This window comes from Grammomys surdaster, unplaced genomic scaffold (assembly GCF_004785775.1).
Source record: "Grammomys surdaster isolate TR1022 unplaced genomic scaffold, NIH_TR_1.0 138, whole genome shotgun sequence".
Lineage (NCBI taxonomy): Eukaryota > Metazoa > Chordata > Mammalia > Rodentia > Muridae > Grammomys > Grammomys surdaster.
The window spans coordinates 3,939,917-3,950,412 of record NW_021604596.1 but is presented as its reverse complement, the minus strand read 5'-3'; the positions used below and the strand labels follow the sequence as shown (position 1 = coordinate 3,950,412).

The 10,496-nt window shown below is 48.2% G+C and overlaps 1 protein-coding gene across 3 annotated transcripts in view; it reads right to left on the bottom strand.

Annotated features, from left to right (window-relative positions):
- Nucleotides 1–1,944: 1,944 nt before the first annotated feature.
- Amotl1 (angiomotin like 1) overlaps nt 1,945–10,496 on the bottom strand; it is a 62,484-nt gene continuing 53,932 nt past the window's right edge. For all 3 annotated transcript variants that reach the window (XM_028763394.1, XM_028763392.1, XM_028763393.1), the window contains exons 9-13: nt 9,560–9,750; nt 5,745–5,870; nt 4,776–5,002; nt 2,914–3,189; nt 1,945–2,342 (exon numbers count right to left, since the gene is read on the bottom strand). In XM_028763394.1, coding sequence (XP_028619227.1) covers nt 2,236–2,342; nt 2,914–3,189; nt 4,776–5,002; nt 5,745–5,870; nt 9,560–9,750 — 927 coding nt within the window. In that variant the 3' untranslated portion in view covers nt 1,945–2,235. The remainder of the gene's footprint in view (nt 2,343–2,913; nt 3,190–4,775; nt 5,003–5,744; nt 5,871–9,559; nt 9,751–10,496) is intronic.

Below are 10,496 nucleotides of genomic sequence, written 5' to 3'. Positions count from 1 at the left end.
AGCCCTGGTCTGTGTCCCCTTTGTTTTTGGACAACTGAAATGTGCTGACAGTGCAGGGGTCAGGGGGCCTGGAACAGGTGACTTTCTGCCCAAGTGTGCAATGTGTCTGGAACACTTTGACCAGAATTTGAGTAAACTGTGCAGTGCCTCTCTCCTATGCTGGGAGATAGCCTAAGTTTGGAGTGGCTCAGACGTGGCTGCAGGGCTGGAAGATCTCACTAATTCCCCATCTCTATACTCTTCCCTCTCTGGTTTGTCTCCAACATTAATTGGAGACAATGTGCTCTTAGATGCCATCAACTGAACAACATGCCCTATCCAGAATGGTTCCTATACCCACCTGCTTCTGTTGTCCAGCCCCATCTCAACTGGCAAGGCCTCTTATGCGGTCTTCTCAGACCCCTCCCCATAGGGCACAGGGCAAGATCACTACTCAGGCTGCAAGATCTGAGAGAAGAGGTAAGGAGGGGGTGGGCAGCTCCATGCCCGGTTCCCACTGCCAAAGGAGCTTGAGAAGGGCAGTCCTACCTCCTCTGTTTAATCAGAAGACCCAGGGTCCTGTAGGGAAACAGCACTGCTCTCTCTCCTTCCTTCTCTCCCCACCTTCCCCTCTGTTCTCCAGGCTACACCTCTTACAATACATGTACCATCTCAACCTGGGAAGGCCATAATTTCACCCTAGGGACAAGACCTGGGACACATGACCCAAGCAGAGTTCGCTGAGCCAAGCTATCTTCAGTGCTGCATTTAAGAAGGACTTGAAGTCATAGACTTACCACTTCTCCTTTTTCTCTTGAGCCAAAAAGGCAGGATTAGGAAGGGGACTTGGAAAACAAATCCTACTGATCTGGGGATAGTTCAGGAGCCTGAAGGGCTGCCTGTGCCCTGGGCAGCCTCTCTTGGGGTTTCCAGGAAGCCAGTGTCCACAGCAATGGACATGAGACCTTGCTGTGGCAGCAGCCTCAGGTCCCTGCCTCTGGCTCACAGGGGTTCGTTTCCAAGACATTGTTGCCTCACTTCAGGTAAGTTGTGTCCCCTGTGTGACACTGACCATGCTGCATGCCTACCAGTCTAATGTGTTTATGAAGCAAATTCACAGGAATAAAAAGAATTGATCAGGGACGGCACTGTACTTATCAACAGGAACCAGGGCAGAATGGCACAGGGGAGAGCAGTGAACAGACCCGAGAGCTTCAAATACAAGAAAGTGGCTGAGGATGCCTGCTGAGATCTTGGATGCTACCTAGACAGCTCTGTGTAGACCATCATGGGGTTCCTGTGGCACTTGCTCACAAGGAAGCCTTCCCTACAGGGTGAAGGGGTGTAATTGTGAAGTTCCTTGCAAGAGAGCGGATGTGAGTGAGAGGCACATCAGAGGCACCATGTTACGTCAGCAACTTGTGGGCCCCTCAGCCAGGTTTCCCTAGCTCATTAACATTACAGCTGCAGTTCTGCTAAGCAAAAGTGAGGGGAGCAGCCCGGATGCCAACTGGAGGCTCTGTCCATCTGGACACCACTGCAAGGATGGTAGTCTCCTAAGTCTCATACATAAGGAACTCTGCTATGTCTAATTAAACAGAAAAAAAAAATACAACGACAAAATAATAAGTAGGGAGGAGACAGATCAGCTCAAAGAAGTTAAGGTGGATGAGGACAAAGGGCATCTCGCTCCCATCCTCCTCAGAAAATACCATTCAAAATACCAGACAAGCAAAGCCTCACTCTCGGAAACTACAAACCACAAACAGGACAGCCAAGAAGGTGACAAAACTTGCCTGTGGAATTCCCCATTCTCCTGGATGTATCTGCTAAGGACACACACACACACACACACACACACACTACATTATGCCAAGATGGGCTTTCAGGATTTCTAGCAGATTCTTCTTAAACCAAACCTGCTAAGAGGCAAAGGAAAGGAGGTGATTTCAAGGAAGGCCCAGCTCTTTTTCATCTGTTTATAAGCCAAGAACCGGGGAAGCATGGAGCCTCCCTAAGACATACAATTTCTCTACAATGGAAAATTCCACTCCTCCTCCGCTCTGCTTCCAAGCCTGCATGCGTCTTCTCTCACTCCCTCCGCAGACATGTGAGCCAGCTGTTTTGGTAACATTGTAATATGTCCACACCAGTCCTGGTTTTGCAGTTGCTACTGCAACTGACCATCTGGATCTTTTCTTTTCGCTACTATTCTTCTCTGTCAGCATGCCAAAGCCGAACTCCACAGGACCGTGATTAGATGAGCACTTCCATCATCTCTCCATCTGGGAACTCAGGCTTATGCAACAAGCTGCTGACACGGCTTCTATGCTCTGATGACTTCCCGTGACCAGGGGAGTTCTCTGTCAAACAGAAGGCAAATATCAGCAACCTGCTCTTCAGCGGGTACCTTGGTTTTCCCAGCACTCTTTATTGTGGAACCATTTCTAATGTCATGCCTTGCCCAAGAATCTCATACACCCTGGTGTACTCATGGGAGACTGTGAGACTCTCCCAGTGGGAAGTGCAGAATGGCTCCCAGAGAAGACAGTGTCTTAGGGTTCTGGACTGGGTAAAAATTAAGGAGAAAGCCAGCTGCATATCTGACTCCCGCCTCCCCCATTTCCCATCTGCCCAGATGTGAACGAGTATCTCACACTTCAATCACTGCTACATTGACTATATCATGATGGATTGTCCTCCAAACCCTGAGCCATGGTAAGTCTTTCCTCCCTCAAATTCTTATATTTGTTCTACCTACCCCGGGGAAGGGTGGAACACACATGTCACCAGGTCACTCAAGCTGAGTGCTCTTCTTCTGAAGCAACAAACTAAGCATATCTAGATACACTTAAGTGCAGACCACCACTGGAACAGGGGAGGTGACTGGGCTTCCTGATCTCTCCGGGCACGGTGGAGGTAGGGGACACATACCCTGTTTCTCCACGGTTCCTTTGGCAGCTGGATGTTTCAGGACAGGGCTGTTGGAAGGGGCGGTGCTCAGCCTGCCACGGCTGGGGAGGGAAGCCATGCTGGGCCAGAAGAGCTCAGTGCTCTTGTCGGTCTGTGTGCTGCTGTCCTTGCTGCCGGTCTTGGCGTGGGCACTGCTGGCTGATGTGGTGGAAGCCGGAGGGGACAGTGCAGAGGCAGGTGTGGTCGGCAGCAGAGGGGCAGACACCTGTCCCTGGTGCTCCTTCCCCAGCAGGAATCCTGAAGGCAGAAGAAGCAGCTTTTCAAGAATAATCTGTTTTTCCTTGTTTCCTTTTGTAAGAAAAACATCTTTTTCTTTCTAGATTGGGGATAACTTTATTTACACAATGATATAGTCTTAAATCCTTAATAAGTGCTTATGCGCATGCTCGATGAGGTGAGAAATACTCCTATATCACGTGCCCAGTCCCATATAATTACATTCTTTATGGAGTTGGTATTTGTATTCTAAATTCAAACAGAGAATCATGTTGGACCAGTGTGGTAGCTCAGGAAGAAAAAGGGCCCATTGCCGACCTGAATCTCATCTCACCGCTGCCCAGGGATACTGCAGGGTGAGACACAGTAATCTGGTGCTAGGGGAAGAGATGGGATGAATAATCCCTCCTGGGAGCTGCTCAGCAAGTAGGAAGGTGAACCCTATGGTCTCCATCAGTTCTTCAAGTCCATCATGCACAAGATGGGAAACCCTGAGGTCCTATGCAGGAGCCTGTAAGGGTGGTCTTCTCTTGAACCCCCAGAGCCCCTCCTGTTTCTCTGACTGGTGGATGGACCCATCACACTTACAAGGAGGTATTCTGGTGCAGACAATGGCCAACCTTCCTTAGGCCTCAACTCTCAGGCCTCATACTGACCTGCTAACTGTTGAGATAGAAGCCTGGGTGCCAGTGATGTGAACCTCAATGCACATCACCCAGATTCCTCCTACAGCAGTTTCCAGCAGAACTGAACAACTTCAGACCCCTTAACCAGACCTGCCTCTCTGGGTTGACATCTGTCCTGGCGATGGTCTTTGATAATCACAGCTCCCATCCCCATTGATCCTCCCTGATGAGCTGAGGTTATAGGGGTCACCAGTAGAGGGAATTCAAACAGATGTTCTGGTTGAGAGTCTTTGATCTACCGCACTCTGTGGGTTCATATGGAAGCTCTCATACCCTGTGGGACAATCATCCAGCCCCCAGGAGGCCCTGTGCTGAAGAACACTGACTCTGGGCATTGGAGAGAAACGAAAATGTGTGCTGAGCCAGGGACAGGTGTCAAAGAAGGGACAGACCTCTGCAGCTGCTGGCAGGCAGGATAAGGGGACAGGGGACTTGAAAGCTTCCTTTCCAAGCTTACTAGCCCAGCCTGTGAACAAGCACACTCTAGGATACTACTTCAACTAAGACCCACTCCTGGAGAATTCTCAACATCCTGTCTGCACAACTCAGGATGACCCTCATCCTCGACAGTGATCCTCCTGGCACACCCCTTGACTCCTTTCATGTTCCACAGGTATAGACACACCATAGAGTGGTTGCAGAGATGGTCCAGGAGTAACATTCTGAAGGATTCTAGGCTTGTCCTGCTAAGACATTTTACGTTGTTCTTGTAAACAATATTGACAAGAATCAATCCAAGCCCAAGAGCACACATAACATTTGGAATCTACACAGTGCTCCTATGTATCTCACTTAACCCTCACAATCCAACAGGACTGGCTGTCCTCCCCCTTTGAAGAATGCATAAATCAGCATGAGGTAACTAACACCCCAAGTCCCAGCAGTGGTAAGGTGGCTCTCTTCTATAGATTCTCTTCTCACCTATACTCCCCTTCCAGGTCTTCTCTTCCTTCTTCTCTTCTGCCAGTTGGCTGCTGGTAAGTGAAGTCTGGCGGGAATGTGTCCCGGTGGCCGCAGCTATGGATGGGACAGAGCGGGCAGGCCGCAGGCTGGAAGAGTCCGTCTTCCCAGCATCCTTGCGGGATCGCTGCTGCAGGACCTTTATCATGGCATCCTTCTCTATGATTTTGGCATGGAGGTTTTTAATACTGAAGAACCAAACCAAGGAAGAACAAAGCTTTAATTAAAATGTCAGATAGTTAGGAAACTCTGGAACACTTGATTCTGGGATATGGGGTGGAGAGAGGCAGAAGTGGGCAAGTGTCGGCAATCTGCAAGTTTCCCAAGCTGTGCTTTCTGTGCTTCCCAAAGTAGATCACACAGTGCACCTCCCCACTGATGGCCAAAGACGGTAAGCAGCCAGCCTGGGGTCTTTCCATAACTCTGACAGATACTTGCTGATATTTCTGGCTCAGTTGGGAAGTCCTGTCTCCATATCAGCCCATGAGAGCCTCAGGACTGGAGTCCACCAGCCTCCCAGTGACAACAAAACTCCTGCTGGAAACCGTGTGTATATCAGGGGAGCACACACTGACTGTTTAAAGCTCTTTATCTTTGGCGGGAAGAGGCAACTCTGGCTCCAAATCTCTAGACCTTGAGGGTGTTTTTCTTTTTCATCCTCAGCTCATAGTTTTGTGGCGGTTTTGGGACATCTGAACTCTCCAGTTATTAGATAGCCTCTGTCTTCATTTTTTCCCCTCCAGGATTGTTATGTGGAGTCCCTTGCTTAAGCATGAGATTCCCTTCACTCTAGAGCAAGAGTATTTGGAGCCCTTAAGCTCATGCCAGTTAGAACAGAGAAAAGCAGGAGTGTGGGGAGGGGCTGGGCTGGGAGACCAGCATCAGCTGGTATCTCTACTCAGATCTGGGATCTTATGTGGGTGTCCTTACGTGTACTCCATGTCCTGACACCTCCTGTTGGCCTGCACCACCTCCTCATCCTCTGGCCAGATGTGGGCCTCCAGGGAGCTCTCCCCATAGCTGCCATTCCTCGAGTGGTTGCTGATGGTGGTGTCCCTAGAACACGACACACGCTTTGATTCTAGAGCCCTTTCCTTGGTCTTCAATGCAAACAGAAGGAGAATGGAGAGACCAGCATTGGCTTTGTAACAGATGTGCTTTACCTTCTGGAGGAAATTAAAGGCCCTCCTCCACTCCAATACCCTACTTCGGGGGTCAGTCTCCCCAGGGTGGGAAATCCTGCAAATACTTCAGGAAATGTGAACCAAGGACAGCATGCTGGAAAGTGTCCCAGAAAAGCCCCTGTCTGGCAACTTGCCCCAAATCTTGGCTCAATTTTCTTTCTAAACTTAAAGAATTAAGATTCTGTCTAAGGACTGCACTCACCGACATCCCTGCTTATTGTAGCTTTAACCCCATCAGAGACACTGTTTCTGCAGCAGACAGATTGTTCGAGATCCACCATGAGCCAGAGTACAGAGGATTAGTGACTGTAGAAAACAGTCTCAGGGAACATCATGGAAAATGGGCAGAAAGATGGAAAAAGCCAGGGACAGGGCTGCTGTGAGCTACTGTCTTCTGCACATGTCAGGGAAGTGACACCCATGAACTCTCACAAGCTATGGCCACCTGCACAAGACCAGTGCTAGACCGTGCCAGTCACCATTCTGGCATGGATGGGGAAGGGGAGACTTCACAAGATCCCATGCTTAGCTGAGAAAGTAGAGTTAGTAGGTAGCTAGAGAGAAAAAGGGCGGGCGGGAGGGAGGGAGGGAGAGAGGGAGGGAAGGAGGAAAAGAAGGAGGGAGAGAGAGACAGAGAGAGAGAGAGACAGAGAGAGAGATAGAGAGATAGAGAGACAGAGAGACAGAGAGAGACAGAGACACAGAGAGGGAGACGGGGAAGAGAGACAGAGAGAGACAAAGAGACAAACAGAGAGGGGGAGGAGAGAGAGAGAGCGCAGAAGAGGACATGAATTCAAGAGAGGACTATGGAGAGGGGAGGGACTTGGAAGGAGGGACAGATAAGATAGTACATTATACACATGTGAAATCCTAAATAAAGAAATGCTAAACAAACAAGAGAGACAGTATCTCAGGAAAACAATATTTAGTAACTAAGATCCCTGCTTCTTGTATCATCAAGGCTGTGGCTAGGCCATGTGATGTATTAAGTGTGTGGAAGGTGCCCATACTTGGTCCGCTGACACATGTGACTATGGCTTCTGCATTTGCTGCTGGCCTTGTACTTACTCTCAGCCTAGCTCGCTCTCCCAACAGCAGCTGAACTTCTACCTCTATGTATCACCCATGTAGCTGCTGTTTCAGTATTTTGGGATTGGTAGCTACTCAGTATGTAGGTCTTTACCCTGCTTAATGACAGCCACTGATGAGTGAGCCCTTATTTCATGCAGGGAACAGTGGATATGGTACACTTGGTGTCTATCCTTACAGCGTGTTCACAAGTGGTGACTTCCAGGACACTGTAAGTATAATGACAGAAAGGGACCCAAACCCTTCACTATGCCCCAGCCTGGTTCTAAGTTTCATTTGTCTTTATGAAAGAGGTCTCAGAGAAGATGCATCATGATAAAAACAAGCACAAAAAGAAGCAGGGGTAAGAACATGACCCAGAAAACTAAACAGTGCGGCCATGAAAATACCAGGAAAACGAATCTCAGAAAAAGTAAACAGAATGCTTTGAAATGCTACACAAAACCACAAACACCCTGGGGCACACAAAAACATCCACACAGAGACTGGTAGCTAGAAACCTTTCCCATCAAGTTACTTCGAAAAAATTCTTGCAGCATCGGAAGCAAATTTAAAAGTTCATGTCTGTGCTGCTGAGTAAGCCAGTAGGCACTTTAGTGGAAAACAACTAAGATAGCAAGTGTCCAGAAACTCTGAAGGAACACTGCTTTGCTTTGAAGTCTGTGAAGTTTCAAAGCCTTGCCCCCGCCCCCCCAAAAAAAAACAATTCAAATTCCTAGCCAATGCTGTCAAGATGAATAAAGTGAATAGCAGTCTCTGAGTAGAGCAACCATTTTTATAAGATCCCCCATCTCCCATCTCAGTGAGGCTTATAGACAGCCCCTGATAGAAGGAAGGAGTGGGGTCACAAAATCTACAACCAAATAGCACCCTTCCCAAAGAGCTGTGAGCAAGTCTGTACTAACTGCACATGGTCTCAGGGTCCTGGGAAGGGTTAGAGTAGCTAGGAAAAACCAAGGAGAGAGAGCTGCATCCCTGGAGAAGCCACCATCAGGCTAAGACTTTCCAGTAACCCCTCCTGCTCTCTGCAAGGAAATTCAATAAATTCATTGGTTCTCCAGGGCGACCTTGGTGGAGTGCTATGGTTGCCCTTGGAACCTTACGAGGAGGTGGTAGATGCTGTTCACATCTCCCCCAGGGAAAGAATTTTAGCAACAGACAGTAAAAACGGTTGGTGGACCCTACTGTTGGTTTAAAGATCGGTGCTTGTAAATGTGACACACGCACCTGACTGGAAACTCAAAACTTAATGTCTGTAAACAGTCACTTTTGCCTGTTTCTCTGTAGCCAATCAGCATGGAGATAAGAGCTTAGGATTTCATTCTTTGTCAAAACAGCTTGTGTTGTCCTTTCTCCCACTGTATCATCAGAAAGGCCATGACGGAATGACCAAGATCTATCTATCTATCTATCTATCTATCTATCTATCTATCTATCTATCTTGTGTGTGTATGCACATACACATGTCTGTCTGTCTGTCTATAGATGCACAGCATGCCCTGGAGCTGAGTTTTGGGTAAGTGGGAGTGGACCACTGTCTCCCCTCCTAGAACTTGTGTGTGTCACGTGGGTGCTGGGAGTGGAGCTCTGTTCTATCCACTAGAACTTGTGCATCATCAAGTAGCACTACGGCTTTAAAGATGTCTTGGGTTGGGCACATGCCCAGCAATTGCCATGCAAGCATGATGACCTGAGTTAGAATATCCAGATCCCAGGTAAACTCTGAGTCTTAGCACACATGCCTGTAATCCCAACACGCCCCTATGGTGTCATGAGAGGCAGAGATGAGAGGCTTCCTGAAAACTCTGGGGGCAGCTAGCCTGGTGTATTCCATGGGAAGACTGTGAAGAGACCTGTCTCAGTCAAGGTAGAAGGTGAACACGCAACGTCGTCCTCTGACATCCTCTCCTACAATGTTCCATGACATGTATGGGCCCCCACTTATGTACACACACAAAACAAATGTTTAGAAAAAATGGACATGAGTTAGCAAGGAGGGTATAAGCTAATAGCTTTTCAAGTTTTAACCCTGTCATAGATTTTTTTTTTTTGTTTTGGGTTGTAGATAAGTATATAAAACATATTTAATACTAAAAATATAAAATCTAATACAAAGTTCCTTGGTTTTCCATCCTAAATACCAATTCTAATTGTATAGAAGTTCACTTAGTGTATGGACTTTGGATCTAGTTAGCCTTTCTGTGTGATGTTTTTATTTGCAAGGGTTTGTTTGTTTGTTTGTTTGTTTGTTTTAATAATGAAGTGTATAAATTTTAAAAAAGATAGATACTGCTCCCTGGGACAGTCCTCTCTGGACCTCTTAGGCCCCCTACATTTTTCATTTGTTTTTAAGACAAAGTTTAGCTCTAGCCCTGGCTGTTTGTGAATTCCTCGGGCTTCTGGGATTCTACTGTCAGCCACTGTGCCCAGCCCCATCTGTCTGAAGCACACATCCCTGGGGTCACCTCTTACCTCTCTGCTGTGGCAGCGGCAGCTGCACTCATGGCAAAGTGCCGGATGGTGCTCTCTTCCAGGTACTTCTGCTCCCACTTGGTCATGTCAGCCTCCAGGGCTAGGATCCGCTCCTCCTTCTCCCGTACAAGCTCCATGAGGGCAGGAGCATTATATTCTGGGAGATTGACTGGCTGGCCATTTCCATGTTTCTGGAGATGTAGACACGATATCATGATGTTCTAAATGGGCCACAAGACAGATCACAGCCAGTCTGCCACTACCTGACAAGCGACACTCAGTTCCTGCGTCCTGCACTGTCTGACATCAGCATCAGCCAGGCCAGGTTCCCTCTCTCTAACATGAGCCACCCTGATTCAGTGGGTCCTAGCCCCATGCCACCTCCGTGTGCCTTCGTTTCATCTAATGCCCACGTGGCTCTACAGAACACACACTATTCCAGTTTTGCACGCAGAGATTAGGTCCCTGAAAGCCTGTATTCCCGATCTGATGCCTCTGCCAATGCATAGCCGAGTTGGGTTTCAATCTCAGGTCTGGCTCTACATCTCAGTGTTAACCATGCAGTTAACCCTACAACTGTGAGAAAGAGACTAAGTGTTGTCCTTGGGGTGCTTTCTCTAGAATTGCAAGGAGCCATTTCAGCCTGCCTTCTCTTGTCCTGGAAGATTAAAAACAGGAAGTAGAGCACAGGAAGTACAGCGAGATCCCAAAAATGCAGGTTCTAGCTGGCAGACTGTCACCTGGGAAGAAGGTACCAGGCCCTGCCCTGCTGGAGGCCTGAGACAGAGAAGCAATGAGGTGATACACAGGAAGGTGGATATCTTTAAGTCAGGGCACAGACATTCCTCTCTCCGTAAGAGGAGATAGGGTGCGTGCTATCTGGATGTCTCTGGGACTGGGAAGAGTCAAGATTCAGACTTCTTCCTTAACTTGGGTT